Source organism: Bubalus bubalis, chromosome 1, assembly GCF_019923935.1.
Source record: "Bubalus bubalis isolate 160015118507 breed Murrah chromosome 1, NDDB_SH_1, whole genome shotgun sequence".
In the NCBI taxonomy this organism is placed as follows: domain Eukaryota; kingdom Metazoa; phylum Chordata; class Mammalia; order Artiodactyla; family Bovidae; genus Bubalus; species Bubalus bubalis.
Genome location: NC_059157.1, coordinates 52,233,693 through 52,250,883, shown reverse-complemented (window position 1 = coordinate 52,250,883; position 17,191 = coordinate 52,233,693). Strand labels below are relative to the sequence as shown.

Here is a 17,191-nt window from a genome sequence, read left to right as displayed (position 1 = left end):
CATTTTGCAGAGGAGAAAACTGAGTCTCCAAGAGACGTTGATCTTCCACTCTTCACCACTTAAAGAGTGGCCAACTCGAGATTTAAATGCAGGTGTGTCTCTCTTACCGAGTGGCACTGACCCAAGTCCTTAGTGGTTAGGAGTCTTCACAGGCAAACAGTCACCAGGAAAGGTTTTAGATGAGCCTATGCACTGTGGGCACCGCCCAAACTCTTGCCTCTGCACCAGGGGTTGTCCTGTAGGTAGGACAACAATTTGTGGAGGCACAGTACAAAAATTCTGGGGCTCTTTGTTCAAAAATTACTAAGAATTTCAAGACAGCGTACCCAGATCATTAAGCCAAGTGTGGACCGCCTGGGTGAAGGGCAATTGCAATCGCGTGGGTGCATTCCCAGGAAGCCGGCTCTGACTGCCGGACGTGTAGATGCATTGAATGGATTCTATGCCAGCTGTCTCTCAGCTTCTTGGTTGGGGAGTGGAGTGAGGCTTGGGAATATTCTCTGAACGTGACTTCTTCCTCTCCTGAGGTCATCTTCTCTGGGTGGAGAGCTACACTTGTTTTACCAAGGATTTAGAGTTTGGAAGGCTAGATAGACTTAGTTGTAAGTAGGATTGGGGGTACAGGGGTTGGGGGGTAGGGGGAGATGGTTGACTCCAGAGTCCAGTCAAGATGTTGTCTAGAGCAGTTGTTCTCAAACACTGGTTCATAGACATGCTTTGGTTTTGATGAAGTTTTCCTCTCTGATGTTAAGAGAAGTAAGAACATGGTAGTGTGTGTGTGTGATTATGTGTGTCTCTAAAGCTAAATTTCTCCAATGTTATTGTTGTCGTGGGGCTTCCATGGTGGCTCAGATGGCAAAGAATCTGCTTACAGTGAGGAGGCCTGGGTTCCATCCCTGCGTTGGGAAGGTCCCCAGAGGAGCCTGGTGGGCTACAGTCCATGGGGTCGCAGAGTCAGACACAACTGAGTGACAGACACACACACACCCCACACACAAGGGCGTGACTCCCAGTGTTTTGGGGAATGTGTTCCTGGCTCATGAAGTACAAAAGTATGGGAAACTGTGGAGCGGAAGGTGAAGCAGCGCAGGGCAGCATGAGAAGAGCCCTGGGTGGGGTGGCACCGCTTATGAGGCTCCTTGCCCTTCTTGGGGCCCTTTGTCTTCAGCTCTGCTCTGAGAATCTGGGACCAGATGATTGCCCAGTCCCTTCCAGCTGCAGCATTCTCTGAGAGCTCTGGCCGCATAGCTCTAATTACTAAATATCAGCGAGGATTTGGGTTACAGACCCAATGGGTCTTGCTTATCCCATTCATGGAGAATCACAGAGCAGACAATTTAAGGAAATCTGAAACAGAATAACCACCAAAGCAATCCAACAGCTGCTAAATAGATGCTTAGACAAGCCCATCATAAAATGTACTATGGTATGTCATAATGGTTGGGATACCAATCAGAAAGTTCTATCTTAAGTACCATTGACTTAGTCACATTGTGCTTGCAAAACAGGCAGTGAACATCTGTTTATTAAAAAAAAAAAAGTCTCTTTCATTCTTTCCTTTATCTTTCATCCTTTTATAAATTCCTGGGGCTACATTTTGCTTGATACATCAAGCCCACAGTGCCATTTTGAAAAGGAAGCCTATGAATTATTTTCTTAGTGCATTAAAAATGTGATAAAGTGGTGTGCCAGTTGAGCACAGAACCTCAGTCCCTGCCTTGAATATAACAGGTATTCAATAAATATTTGGTAAACAAATACATTTTAAAAGATGTACTTACATTCTGATTTTTATCACATTATACACATATCTAGCAGCTACTCTCCTTTTTTTTTTTTTTTTTAAACAAAAGCCAAATTTGCCAAGGTAGCGTCTTACATAGCTACTGTACACTCTTCTTTGTGCTTCTGGAATTGTCAAAACAAACCTAACTGAACTTACGAACTCCGATCTGATATCACTGTCAAAATGTTTTACAATGATTTGGCCAAATGTTTGTGGAACAGCTGTGCTCCTAGTCTGCCTGAGTCATTTTTCTTCTTTCATTTTGGCCTGATCCAGTGATTCATTATTCTGCTTTTAGAATATTTGCCTATTTTTAAAACCAGTCAGAGAAGGCAGCCACTGTTTAAAAGTAAACACACCACACATCAACTTGGAGCAGCTTTGTAAGCAGCTTTGCAAGCCCTGAAATTTCTGGCTGGCAGGGATGCCAGCTAAACCAGATGGCATCAGGCAGTGAAATACAGGACTGGCTTTCAAACACAGCCAATTCCTTACATCTGTCTTTGGTTTTCTTGTTTCCGCTGCCATTTCCTGCTTGGATTAATCCAACCTGATCCATTCCTTAACAAAAATCTTGCCTTTATTTTCTAAAATATTTTTTATGTGTTTATTTCTATGTCAATCAATCAGACTTTTTTTTTTTTTCAACTCTAGGAATTCAGTCTTAAGCCTTTACTTATCTACAAAATTGTCAACTTGGTTCCATGTATGTGCTTCTATTATATATGGTGTGAGTATCAATAATGACAGATTTTTGTAATGGGCTTTATTAATTCTGAATCACACCAGGTATTTGCTATTTACTGTAGTAATAAAGATGAATAATTCCCCTCTCCCCTTTTTATAGTTAAGTAGGAAGGAGCGTGATTTCACAGGGAACAAGGGGGATTAAGTCCCAGGAAGCCTTGAGTTCCATTCCTGGCTTGTCTTCTAGAATTCTAGAATGCACTGTCTACTCTGGTACTTCATAAGAGTGGTTTCTCCTCCTAACAAGTGCCTGCTCATCTATGACTATTAGGTTTGGGGTGCCAAAGTAGAGTAGGTTCCCATTTACCCATGCCAAACAGTGTTGCTGGCCTTGAGCTCAATGAGCTGAAATAATCATGATTTGGGTTATTGTTGATGTTTTATCTCTGTGCGGGGCTTCCCTGGTGGCTTTGACAGTAAAGAATCTGCCTGCAGTCAGGAGGCCTGGGTTTGCACCCTGGGTTGGGAAGATCCCCTGGAGAAGGGAATGGCTGCCCACTTCAGTATTCTTGCCTGGAGAATTCCATGGACAGAAGAGTCTGGTAGGCTATAGTTCATGTGATCACAGTCGGACATGACTGAGCGACTACCACTTTCCTCTTTGAGTTATTGATGTTTTACTGAAGTCAATTTAAATGCACCTTAAACCAAAACCTGTTTTACAAACGATAGGTTTTATAATAAAGGCTACCTCCAAAGAGTCAATAGAAACAAGGACTATTTCTTTTTTTAAAAACCCTGTTTATTGTCCAATTCTTTGCGAATGATGAGATGGATTGAAAAAGTCACAAAATATTGGGCAGAAGTTGTCACTTCTGAGTAGGAAGAGTCCATTTGAAGAATCAGGGGATTGACTGTCCTCATTTCAAGGTGAGACGGCCCTCCAGCCTGCAGCGAGGGTCTTGGGAAGAAGGTCCTCCCATTTCTACTTGCTCTCTGAAGCTGCATAGTGTCAGTGGACATGGGGGCATTGTCTGGTAGGTACAGGCGCAGCTGAATTCACAGTTGGTACCGCATTGTTATTGTCTGAAGCCACTCTTAAGTGGGGGTATGTTACACTTTCGTTGTTGTTTATACTACTTTTGGATAAAATGTACCAGATGCTCCTGAGGCATTTGGCAAGGATGAATCCTGTCTTTGTTTGAATCATCTTTCTGGTGATTATCTTTGGTGCCTTGGAGGAAATGTAATCCCTCAGAAACCTGGACTCTTCTTCTGGATGAAAGTGAAAGTCACGTAGTTTTGTCTGACTCTTTGCGACGCCGTGGACTATAGAGTCCATGGAATACTCCAGGCCAGAATACTAGCCTTTCCCTTCTCCAGGGGATCCTCCCAACCCAGGGATCAAACCCAGGTCTCCCGCATTGCAGGCAGATTCTTTACCAGCTGAGCTACATGGGAAGCCTTTGTCTGCTCTTTGTCTACTGCATTTTATTTGGATTGTGTTGTCAAGGAGTGGATAGAGGATGCTGGCTTTTGCATTGTGTATGGCCCATATCCCTTCTAGAGTTTCAAACAGAACTTCAATGGTTTTTATAAATGAATTTAGTTATGGAAGTGAGAACATAAAAAAAAACCCAGGATCTTTCTTTCTTATAATTTAAAATAGACTTGGCTTTTCAATTATTCGTTTAGCCTGTATTTCATCTTATTCTCATAGTCATACCTGGGTTAGGTGTTGTCAGCGAGGAGAGGACTGGGAATGAATGGTGAGTGGACCCACAGGGCCAGAAATACAGAGGTTCTGCTGACAAGAGAGGTGTCCTTTTGAACCATGGCTAAAGGTCAGAAGTATGTTCTTTGTTATAGAAAACCTTTAAGACAGTCTTTATTAATGCTAAAATACTTAGTTAAGCCTCAACTGGAACCACTACACTTCTGTCTTTTTTTAAAAAAATATTTTTTCTGTTCAGAATTTTCTCATTTTTTTGTTTGTTTATATTTTATGTATTAATTATTTTTGTCCACACCTCAAGACTCATGGGATCTTAGTTCTCCAACCAGGGATTGAACCTGTACCCCCTGCGTTGGAAGTTCGGAGTCTTAACCACTGGACTGCCAGGGAAGTCCCCTATAGTTCTGTCTTTATCTGTACAGAATAATAGAATGGACACCAATAGCTACTCACTACTCTAGATCCCATAACTCTTTTAAACTTTCTAGTAAGGGTCAAAACGCTCTGCTTCAAGGTCATATTATTCTTGAGAAGCACTTTCTTCTGGCTCTATGCACAGCTTTTCTTACCATGTGAATCCAACTGGCATGAATTCTTTCAGAAATTCTGCTGTAGAAAACCTTTCCTCCTGCCCAGTGATTGCCTGGTACAATTCCCATAGTCTCTTTGTCTGAGGAGATTAGCCTTATTGCAAGGATAGCAGCAGCAGATTCTTGAAGAGATTTGGGTAAGCTTATCAGGTTTCCTCTGATGCTTCTGTGAACCGCCTTTTGATCCAGCAGCACCTGCCTCTTTAAATGTTTTTGGCTGTACTGAGTCTTCCTCGTGGCGCTTGGGCTTTCTCTAGTTGCACTGCATGGGCTTTCTTGTTGTGTCATGGGCTTAGTTGGCCCCTTTGGCATGTGGGGTCTTAATGTCTTGACCAGGGATTGAACCCACATCCCCTGCATTGGAAGGTGGATTCTCAGCACGGGGCCACTGGGGAAGTCCCAACACCTGCCTATTGCCGCCAGCCAGTGGAGGGTAGTCAGTGGAGAGTTGTGGACTTTCCTGCATCAGGGCAGTGGGTTGTGGTAAGGGCAGAGGGCAAACCCATCAAAGCTGGCCGCCCTTGGAGTCTTTCAGGGCAGAAGTAACACTTCTCTTTTTCACTCACACGTTCTTCTGTTCTATTGGCCACCTCATTATCACCTTATTAAATAAAGTACTTTCCTGCATATCATATGTTTTGGTTTTGGCTAACGTCAGGGTATTGAAAGACAAGCAGTGCTTCATTGGGGAACTACCAGACTGAGCATTTGAGGATTCTGCTTGCAAAATTTTGGGACAGAGAGAGCACAGTGTGCCCAAAATGAGCAAAACTGCCTTCTGCATTCTTTCTGTCCCTAACTGATGTTTACAGGGCCAAAGATCGTAACAGCAGGACAACTCTCCCTAGAGAAAGGGCTCCATAGTGAAGGATTTTTATTTTCATGTTTTAGATGATACACCACCTGAAGATGACATTCCTCTGGTCTTTCCAGAATTAGAGCAGCAACTACAGGTAAGCATTTTTCTATAGAGTCTTTCACTTTTCCTCCTTAGTTTCATAGAATACAGTGAATGGAAAAGTCATCTAATTGGGAGACTGATTTGTAGACAGAGTGGAGATTTCACATCATCGAGGTCTGTATTTCTAGGACTCCATGGTCATGAACTCTCAGGTAATGTCCCTGTCTGTTTATCTGGCTATAGCACAAGCATATTAAGAACTCAGGGTATAAACAAGTTCTTACATTTAAAAAAAATTTATTTATTTTAACTGAAGGATAATTGCTTTACAACGTTGGTTTCATTTCTGCCATATATCAGCATGAGTTAGCTATAGATGTACATATGTCCCCTCCCTCGTGAACCTCCCTCCCACCTCCCACCCTTTCCCAGCCCTCTAAGTTGTTATAGCAAGCTCCTCCTTTGAAGGCATTTTGGAGCGTGGGGGTGGTCTGGTCCCTGCTCTCGTTACCTGTGGATGTTTCTGGGCCATTGCAGTTTTGGCCCATGGTGGGTTGGTGATTTAGTGATAAACTACAAGGGAGACTTGGCATGTGTGGCAAGATTCAGAATAATTTTCATTTCTCAACTCCACCCTTATCTCCTCCCAAGTTCTCTGAGAATTCTTAAAAATAGAATGTAATTATTTTAAGCTAAATCTTCTGAATACTTTATGTACTTATGGAAAACCCTAATGAACTTTTTGGCCAACCTGATATTTTGTATGCATAATTTATGGATGCTCTATCAAAGATATCCTCTTTTAATACACCAGAATTATTTGGAAGGAGCTAATTTATGACACATTAATTTTCTTCAGATGATATATGATTTCAGAAAGATGACTTTAGGAAGAGGTTATGCTGAAAACACTGGATACTGGCCTTGGGTCAGATGTTCTCTTGAGTACTTCACTTTGCAGTCACATTTAGACCAGTCTAGTAGGGGTCTAGAATCCCATTACAGATATTTGTTTAGACACCACTTTTTTTCCTCTGAATACCAATTCTGAAAATCTTTGATGGGGGCAGGGGATCTCCCACCTCCAGTTAGTTCCCATCTGATGTTTCTCCTTGACTTATACTTGGTAGTTTTCCCATTTGTGGATGTGCCTGGTATCCTAATGCCATTTGAATTTGGGACCCCCAGACCAGAACAGCCCATGACAGAGGTGGAAAGAACCAAGAATGAGTCCTGTGCAACCCGAGATAGGGTCCTTTTTTTGTAATCTGGAAGCACCCAGGTTGGGTCTGAAGAGTGGTGCCCCACTGCTGGGGTGGTCCCCTGAAAATGTACCCAACATGGGTATATGTTGACTAGACGTGGTGCTGACCCAACATGGGTCAACATCAGGCATGATGAGACCTCCTGGAGGAGCCCTTACCTCATCTCTGCACAGTCCTGGGCATCGTCCCAGCCCTCCAATAGCAAGGCTGCCAACAGAGCCATATCAATAATGTAGAGATTACTGAAGGTGGTCCAGGAGGTGGGAGGTTATGACCACACAGCTGTCAAAAGACAGCTCCATTCTCCTCTAAAATGTCTTCTGCAGCTATTACCTACAGTGCCTCCTTCTTCTCCCATCCTCATGTGGGATCTTCCACCCAGCTCTCCTGATTCCTGAGATATAACCCCACCCCCCAGCCTCTCTTCTCATCGTGGAGGACAACTCAGCCGTTCCTCTGCTTTCCAGTCTGGCACGTTCACATAACATACAGCCTCCTTTGCTTAGGTTCTGTCCTTCCAGAGGCCTGTGTATGTGCTACTCGTGGTGTAGTTGGGATTGCAAAATAATAACTCTATTTTTTCCCCCAGTCACAGCTTTTCTCCTTTATTTTACTGTTACCTCAAAGCTATTTTATTATCATAGGAGTCAGCTGAAATTAAGGAGTTAACACGTTTTGAAAATAAAAGAGTGAATGTGGGTTCAGATTCTTATTCCCCCATCAATAGTGTGGATCATGAATTCTACTTTTTTGTATTGACAATTTTTTTTTCCTTTGGGAACATTAATGGTCTTCTCTGACTCGTGGATCATTCTTCACAGGATTCATAGCACCCCTGGAAGTTATCCAGATAAGTCTTCTGTTAAAGTATTGCAAGATCCATTTGAATTTTATAGCTTTAATCCCATTTGACATATACTAGAAATTAAGTCTATTTAATTATTTAATCCAGTGAGACTATTTCATCTTCATTGAGCTTTAATGAATTAGTCAGTTGAGAGGCTATCTTCTGCTTCAGGGGTTATGATACCCCCAACTTTCCAACCCCTCAGCTTTCACACCCTCAACTTTCCCACCCTAAAATATGGCAATGCTTTTTCATTTTTTTTAAAGAGTTTTTGAAGTGGAACATTTTTAAAGTCTTTACTGGATTTATTACAATATTGCTTCTGTTTTATATTTTGTTTCTTTGGCCACGAGGCACACAAGATCTTAGCTCCCTGACCAGGGGTCAAACCCATAGGCCCTGAATTGGAAGGCAAAGTCTTAATTAACTACTGCACCATCAGGGAAGTCCCTATAGTATTGTTTTACCACTTCATGACTAGAGAGAACGTTCCCAGCAGTACAACTAAAAGCATTTAAGTGAGGGCTTGTTTTTGGGGTGAAGGATCTGATTGAGTTTGTTATAAACATTTACCATTAGTCAAGCCATTTGGTTAGGGTTGCCTCTGTCTAAGACTGTTGTCTGTTACCTTTATTATACACTCTAGGGTATGAGTGACTAAAATATAAGAAGGTAAGCATTGAGAGGGGAAAGATAACACAAAGCTATATCTAAAAGCAGATTCTTATTTCCAGGCTTAGCATAAGCATATAAATTTAAGCCACTCTGCAGCAGAAAGTCTCTATATTGAAAGCAATAAAAATGCTTTATGTATGAAAGGAAACATCGATTCTGTGGAGCAAGCTGTCTTTACAGTCAGTTCTTTGTGCTTTCATCACATAATAATGGCTCTTGGAATTTTACCGACCATCATAATCCTCTACAGAAGAATACAAGTTAGGTTACAGAGGTATATGAGTGCTTTGTGGTTGTAACTGTTTGCTTGAGGATGAACTGATTCTTACTTGTCTCTGAAAAAGTGTAAGTGAAAGTTTCTGACTCTTTGTGACCCTATGGACTGTAAACTGCTGGGCTCCTCAGTCCGTGGAATTCTCCAGGCAAGAATACTGGAGTGGGTAGCAATTCCCTTCTTCAGGAAATCTTCCCAACCCAGCGATCTAACCCAGGCCTTCTGTACTGCAGGCAGATTCTTTACTATCTGAGCCACCAGGGAAGCCCTCAGTTCAGTTCAGTTCAGTCGCTCAGTTGTGTCCGACTCTTTGCGACCCCATGAATCGCAGCACGCCAGGCCTCCCTGTCCATCAGCAACTCCTGGAGTTCACTAAGACTCACGTCCATCGAGTCAGTGATGCCATCCAGCCATCTCATCCTCCGTCGTCCCCTTCTCCTCCTGCCCCCAATCCCTCCCAGCATCAGAGTCATTTCCAATGAGTCAACTCTTCGCATGAGGTGGCCAAAGTACTGGAGTTTCAGCTTCAGCATCATTCCCTCCAAAGAAATCCCAGGGCTGATCTCCTTCAGAATGGACTGGTTGGATCTCCTTGCAGTCCAAGGGACTCTCTAGAGCCTTATAAATATGAAAAGTAATTGATGCTAGGTGATGATTGCTAGCCCTGCTCTCTACATACCCTCACATTTAAATCCCAGACTTCCCTTTCACTTTTCATTTTCATGCATTGGAGAAGGAAATGGCAACCCACTCCAGTGTTCTTGCCTGGAGAATCCCAGGGACGGGGGAACCTGGTGGGCTGCCGTCTATGGGGTCGCACAGAGTCGGACACAACTGAGGCGACTTAGCAGCAGCAGCAGCAGTATACACATAGAGTGTTACTTGGACAAGGGGTGTTTCACCACAAATGATCTCATTTGATCCTTGCAACACTTGTATAAACTATTATGTCTCTGCTTTAAGGATGAAACATGTGAGTCAAATTTTGGTCTACATAAATTTGCTATTTCTGACTAGATCTCTGATTCTGGATCTAGGTAATATTTTTTTCTTTTCAACTGTGGCAGAACCTATGGGCTGCTTAAATTACATGGATAGGTGGAGAATGTTTTCTGTGTGAGGTTGCTATACTGTGGTTGTAGAACAGACTTGTAAAATCTGTTCTGACTTTTGGATGTCCATTACACACTCTTTCATAGTTTATAAAATGCAGCTATCAAGTATTTGGTAGTTACTCTACCACCAATTTGACCCCCAAGATTTTTCAGTTGCTTTGCCAAGAATCTGGACATGTTTGAGCATGTAATTCATGGTGCTTCTATTTTCACAGAAGCCAAAAAAAGCCTTGGGCAAGAATAGCAGTGACAAACATTTCTCTTGATGTCTCTATTAATGCGAAATGTTGGGCAAGAGACCTTGAGGGTAAGGTAGGTGTTAAAATGAGCAACTCTATACAGGCCTCAGCCCAGTGGCAGATGGTAGGTTGATTCTATTTTGTGTGGATTCCTTTCCTGGAACTTGGTTTCTAAATTCTTCATGTCCATTAGGGGCAGTGTTTGGGCAGAGCTAGTTTAGACCATACTGTCAAAAGAAAGGAGGTTCAACTCTATGTCCACTTGTAAGAATGAATGAAAAACATGACTTTTCTTTAGGCTTCTGTTTCCTTTTGAAAGAAGAGGCTGTGACTGACCTCCCTCTCTTTTCTGAAGGATGGCACAATCTTTTACAGTCCCAGGGTCTGGTCAGAACCAAATTTGTCTTATTAGTAAAATTTAACCACGTTGTTATATTTTGGAGATTGTAGTTTGACCTTTGGAAGATCCAAAGCTAAGCTTTGTGATCTTTTTCACCCTGGGAAGATTATGCTTTTATAATCAGGTGGAGGACATGCCAACAACTAGATTGTAATAAACTTGTTAAGGGGAGTGACAACAACTGGGGTATGCACAGTGGCATCAGGCTGACCTGAATTTGGACCATAGCTCCCCATCTACTAGTTTTGTAATTTGGAACATGTTATTTCCTTTCTGTAAACCTCCCATTTTTTTTTTTTCAGTTTCTTTCTCTCTTTTTTTTTTTGGCCATGCCATGGAACATGTGGGATCTTAGTTCCCTAACCAGGGATCGAACCCACGTCCCTTGCATTGGTTAAACACTCAACTTCCAGGGAAGTCCCAAACCTCACTTTTTTGACCTGCAAAGTAGAGAAAATATCTCATATCATTGTGCAAATTAAATGAGATGATGAATAGATATAGCACAGTACTTGGCAAAATAATTGCTCAATTAATGTTAATTTCCTGCTTTAGTGAAATTGTTTATTGAATGAACTATTGAAGTACCAGTATCTTCATATGTGTAAAATGAAATGAGAGAAGCATCTCTTTGGATTTTTGAGTTAGGAATAGAAATGCCCTCTTCTTTAAGATATTTGGAAAACAAAGACTTTTTTTTTTTTTTTTAAATCAAATTGAGCAATAGCTTCAATCCCTTCTAAAGTCCTCCCATCTAATCTGAGAAGACAGTAACAGGTGTCTCTGCAGTACACATTGAACTTGCTTTTTTCTCAGACAGAGTTTGGTAAGTCCAGAAACTGATGTCACCTCCACAAATAACCAATTTCTTAGCTTTGGTTGTGTACTATAGTGTCTTGTTATCCTAGCAGTCTCTCCTGAAACTTCTTTTAGGTCTTGCATCAGTGTATCACTTGCTGTCTGGGAAACAAAGATGGTATAAAATGGAGGATGAGCATTCCAGGATTCTACTACAGTGCTCTTGAACATCCAGATAAAGCACTAAAAAAAGTTCTGCCATTTTCTCTCTCACACACGTATTAAAAAGTATATTACAGCTTTTTTTTTTGGCTGCTGTGACTACACAGAAAACATATATAGATTACTTGGAGCTTTACAATGATACCTTTATTATTATTATTTTTTGAGCAGCCCAGTTTTTAGGCTATGCATTCTCAGAAACATTTGGGATACTCAACTTATCTGTCCCTTTAATACTGCTTATGTTGATAGAATTGACCTAAATATCCTTCATTCCAATATTATATAATATAATGTTATATAAAATTTTATGTGTAATGTAAAATTATATATGTATAACAATATATAAAATTTTATGTGTTTAAAATATTGTATATATGTAATATATAATGATATAATGTATTATATAATGTATAAAATATGCTATAATTATTACTTAGTGATGACTTTGACCATGATGTAGATACTATGGAAATGTCAATTTTTAAAATGCTAAAAAAATATTTACAATTCCGAGATAAAAGAGTTTTCAAATATGGCAGTTAGTCCTGACTGTGGTTTTCCACTTAGTTATAACAAATTACACTTGCTCATTTGGGGACATTGAAATGAGACAAAATTTAAACCAGACACCTCCTGTGCTACCCCCAAAATAAAGATAACACCGAGAATCAGGGAATAAATAAGAAGTCTGCTCAGCAACTGTAGAATATTTATTTCTCTAAATATATCTTCTGTATGGGAAGCTGGGAGAGGAAAATTAAATTCTTACGTTTTTTAAGTGGATGGAGCCAGTAGTATTTGAAGAAGCCAAGTAGAAAACGGAAATGCTTAAGCTGGCTTTGCCCCTTGCGGAGAGATGCTTGGCTTGGTCCGTTCCCACGGGGCTCTTTCCAGAGGACAGAGTCCATTTCGGGAGGAGCTAGCTATAAAACGATGGATAGGATGGTGTGGCTCAAGCCAGCATTCTTGGAACAGGAGCCTGTGGTTTCTCTCTTACTTCATCTTGTTAAATTGGTCCTGATGATTGGGGTGGATACCAGAGATCGTAGTGGTTCACTCACGCTGCCGTGTAATTTAAAGCCCTTGCAAACTCTATCCTTAGGCAGCGGCAGGATGAGGGAGGGGATGGGGGTGAGGAGGAACTGCTTTCTCCTGGGCTCTGACTTCATCCAAACCCCAATCTGTGTCTTGGGAAAGTGTGTTTCAACGTTCGCTTGAGACACTGTCAAGGGAAGGTCTTAATTTAGCCTTCTTAGAACTGGCTGTGTTGTGAGCAGACCAGAGACCACATATTGAGTGTATCGGAAAAGTTGTTTCTGCAGTTTTGCAGAGTTTGTGCTCTAGTGCCCGAAGAATACTTTTATGTTTTCATTTTCTTTTCTTTTTTAAATTTTTTCTTCTTTGCAAATGATGGTATATTTGGGATTTTTTTTTTCAAACTTAAATCTTTTATTTTATATTGGGGTATAACTGGTTGACAGTGTTGTGATAGTTTCAGGTGGACAATGAAGGGACTCAGCCGTACATATACATGTATCCATTCTCCCCCAAACTCCCCTCTAATCCAGGCCGGCACATAACATTGAGCAGAGTTCCCTGTGCTATACAATAAGTCCTTGTTGGTTATCCATTTTGAATATAGCAGTGTGTACGTGACCTTCCGAAAGTCCCTAACTCAAATAGGGTATCTTTGGCTTCTGTTTCTTTGAAATTCCATATTTTGTTCTTTAAATAAGAATGTGCAATACATGCATCCAAACCAAGGGAGAATTTAGGGTAACTGCGGAGAAAGTAACAAGGAAAATTGCTCTTCATGAAGCAAAAAGAAATTCACTGTCAACATGGATTTTACTTATTGCTTGTCCATTCCTAGCATGGGAATATAAGTATGAAAATCTCTTGACGGAGAATAGTCAAAACCAAAGAGAATTGAAATAAAAAATAAAAGTGTTATAGATACATGAGAATTTACTGTATAGCACAGAGAAACGTATTCAATATATTGTAATAACCTATAATGGAAAAGAATCTGAAAAAGAATGTATATATATGTATATGTACACTTATATAACCAAATCACTTTGCTGTATACATCTGAAACTAACACAAAATTATAAATCAACTACACTTAAAATTTTTTAAAAATGTGTTAATTATTATTCCAAGAAATTAATAGCTGTTTTTCATCTGGTTACTACAGGCATTCGTTTACATTATGTTTTAGGTTTTTATTTCTTTTAATGTGAGCACCTGCTAAATAGTATCTTAAACCAATGTGTGACTGATTGATTCATGAGTGCCAGTGTTTTAACTGTCACCTGACGTAAGCCTGCTAGTAGCTCCATTTTAAAATTGGAAACCTGATTCCTGTGCTTGAATTTTAGGAACCTATTTCCTCAGGCGAACACTTTATTCAGTGAACTCTGTTGGGTAAATATTGTCTCCTATTTTGAGGGCTTATCAGAAGGGAAGAGAGACTCACGTTTGGCGAAGGCCGTGTTGGTATGATGCGCACACACACACCCACATTATGCCATGAAACAGTGAGAGTGGGCTATGTCATGCTGGGCCACACACCCCATTACTCTGTAGTTCTGTTTAGTATCAGGTAAATTCCTGTTGGGATGAGAACAATATGTGCTTAGAAAACTCTTGGATTAGTTTCCTGAAATGGGGTAAATGAGCAATGATGTTAAATGCCATTCCAGAGACAGTGGGTCCTGCTGACCAGAGGGCACTTCGGTTTGTCCAGCAACATTTGGGTTAGTGGTACACAGTTTCAAGTTATAAAGGGGTGGGAAATTTTAATTCCCTGGGGAGAAATTTGGGAAGGAGAGAAAGATAGGGTGTGAACAAAGTGAGTCTCAGATGGGGAATCCTGCAAGCGATGCTTGGAAGATGGGTTGGGGGCAGCAGAAGGATCTAATGACACTTTTTTTTTTTCCATTAACTTTTAAAAAAATTGTGGTAAAAACACATAACATAAATATTATCATCTTAATCAGTTTTAAGGGTACAGTTCAGTAGTGTTAAGTATATTTGTATTGTTGTGTAACCAATCATCAGAACATTTGCATCTTGCAAAACTGAAACTCTATTCTCATTAACCAATAATTCCTCATTTACATGCACCAGCCCCTGGCAACTTAAAAAGATAATTTTATAATATTGTGGTGGTTGTGCAATATCACTTCTCACCTTGCTTAAAAAAAATCTATTTTGCTCTTCAGTGCTTTTATGCAAATTGGAAGAATGTGTATTGGTACTGAGTTACAAGTCAGGCTGGGTGAAGACAGAGCTCTTAGGGGCAGGAAATTGATGTGAACCCTGGCATCATTTTACTCCCTAAAAACCCTGAACACTAAGTATTTTTGGCTTTCTAAAAAGTTAAGAAAAACGTCTTAATTGTGGGCAGACTTGAAAATATTGTGATATATAGCATGGTCAGCCTGCTGAGAGCATGTGAGGATATTGAATATATCTTGAAATGCTCCCTTTCCTCATGTGCCTTTAGCATGATCATGCTACCAGGACATAAAAACATCTTCAAATTTCCCACAGTTAAAAACTGCCAACAGGGACTTCCCTGGTGGTCTGGTGGTTAATACTTCACCTTCCAGTTCGAGGGGGTGCAAATTCAATCCCTGGTCAGGGAACTAGATCCCATATGCCTCGTGGCCAAAAAACCAAAACATAAAACAGAAGCAATCTTGCAGCAAACTCAATAAAGACTTTTTAAATGGTTCACATAAAAGAAAATCATTTAGAATATACAATGGATTACCTAGTTCTGACTCCGCTGGGTTTTTTTCCTTAAAGTCATGATAAACCAAGAAGACACATATATTTGAACAATTTAAAAATGAATCTAGGGACTTTTCTGGTGGCCCAATGGTTAAGACTCCTCGCTTCCAATGCAGGGGGCACACTTTCGATCCCTGGTCAGGGAACTAAGATTCCACATGCCAGGCATTGCAGCCACAAAGTTAAATAAATTAGTTTAAAAAAAGCTTTTAGAAAAACAATGCCAATAAAAAAAGAAGTCATGAAAACCTTGCCCCTTTAATAAAAAGCATTTCATGTTGGCAAGCCAAGGGGGAAAACAGGCCTCTTGCCTCTTAAGAAAATTATTATTTGTAATTTTCAGTGTTCCTTTTAAACCATAGCAGCAAAGGGCATTTCTCCCTTTCCATGACTTCTCTCATCTGTATCCTCTTTGGCATGCAAGCATGGAGTCCTACAATTTTCTGGCTGTCACATAGGTGGCTATGCTGAATTCATCGTGCAGGTAGCTCCATGTGGCAGCTTATGGGCTGAGCTGAATATAGTTTATGAGTGTTCATAAGGGCAGGAAATAGGATGCGTTGAGTCTTAGGGCTTTCCAGTAGGCAAATCCTTTAACAGGGCACAGGTGATTTAATAGCAGCTTGGCAAGGGTACCCAGAGTAAATTGCTTTCATTACTCTTACTCTTACACCTGGTCATTTGCCAGTGTAACAGGTGAAAATTGAGGAGGGGGTGGTGATTTCTAGGACTAGAGGAGCCAGGAGTTCTGAATGCCTTTGGCGATGGCTTTATCTCCTGGGGTGAGTTGTACTGTAATACTCCTGGGCGCTACTTTGCAATTTATTTCACTATAAAAAAGCATAATTGTTCCAACAGGCTGAGTTTATGCTGTGAATGTGTCCATAGGGCAGTGAGGAAAGATACTACATAATAGAATTATTGGATGAATTTCCATAGATTAGAATACAACAGATGTTCCACATAAAGGTTAATTTCATCCACATCTACTTTGAATTTTATTTCCTTTAGAAGATGTCTACTCAGAAGGCTACATGACAAATAGGAAGGGTTATCTTATTTATCAGTCAGATTTTATAGAATTTTGTAGAACTTCCTAGAATTTTTTTTGGCATCTTGGGTGAGACTGCTAAATATGACACCCAAAGAAATCAGTTTCCTTGAAGAATATAATGAGAGGCACAAGTAGTAAGGAATTCATTATTTCTCATTTACTAATATAAAATTAGTGAGATTGTAACCTAGTCAGACACATAGAGTACATATTTAAGAATACTGTGAAGAGAAGATTAGACAGAAGAGCCTGTATAACAATTAAGTCATCTTTCTCAGATACTGGGCTTCCCTGGTAGCTCAGATGGTAAAGAATGCAGGAGACCTGGGTTCGATCCCTGGGTTGGGAGGATCCCTGAAGAAGGGCATGGCAACTCACTCCAGTATTCTTGCCTGGAGAATCTCAAGGACAGAGGAGCCTGGCGGGCTAGAGTCCTTGGGGTCACAAAAGAGTCAGACACAACTGAGCGACTAACACTTTCTCAGATATTATGCAACATTTTTCTATTAAATAATTGAAAAGGGTGATTACAAACCTCTTTAAAAGAATATTAACTAGTTTTTCTCAAAGTAATGTGTTTAATAACATGCTGCTAATTAGAATTGCGAACTGAGGGAAAGCCAATTCTTTAAAAATAAATTCTAGAAAGAAGTCAGCATGTTGTGGTTAGAAAAACTTGTGTGCTGGCTGTTGTACCCCTCAAGGATGGGAGAAAAGCACAGACAGGAATCCTTGTTCTCTTTCCCTGCACATGTTGTAAGCATCGTTTTATTTGGGATTTGGTCCTTCACATGGT

At 40.5% G+C, this 17,191-nt stretch overlaps 1 protein-coding gene across 5 annotated transcripts in view; it reads left to right on the top strand.

Moving 5' to 3' along the window:
• MAP3K7CL (MAP3K7 C-terminal like) overlaps positions 1 to 17,191 on the top strand; it is a 48,472-nt gene that overhangs the window by 12,769 nt on the left and 18,512 nt on the right. For 3 of the 5 annotated variants that reach the window (XM_006056346.4, XM_044939713.2, XM_044939712.2), the window contains one exon: positions 5,690 to 5,751. In XM_006056346.4, coding sequence (XP_006056408.1) covers positions 5,690 to 5,751 — 62 coding nt within the window. Of the gene's footprint in view, positions 1 to 5,689; positions 5,752 to 15,869; positions 16,124 to 16,939; positions 17,152 to 17,191 lie in introns of those variants that run through there. The other 2 variants (XM_044939726.2, XM_044939716.2) reach the window with 2 other exon arrangements.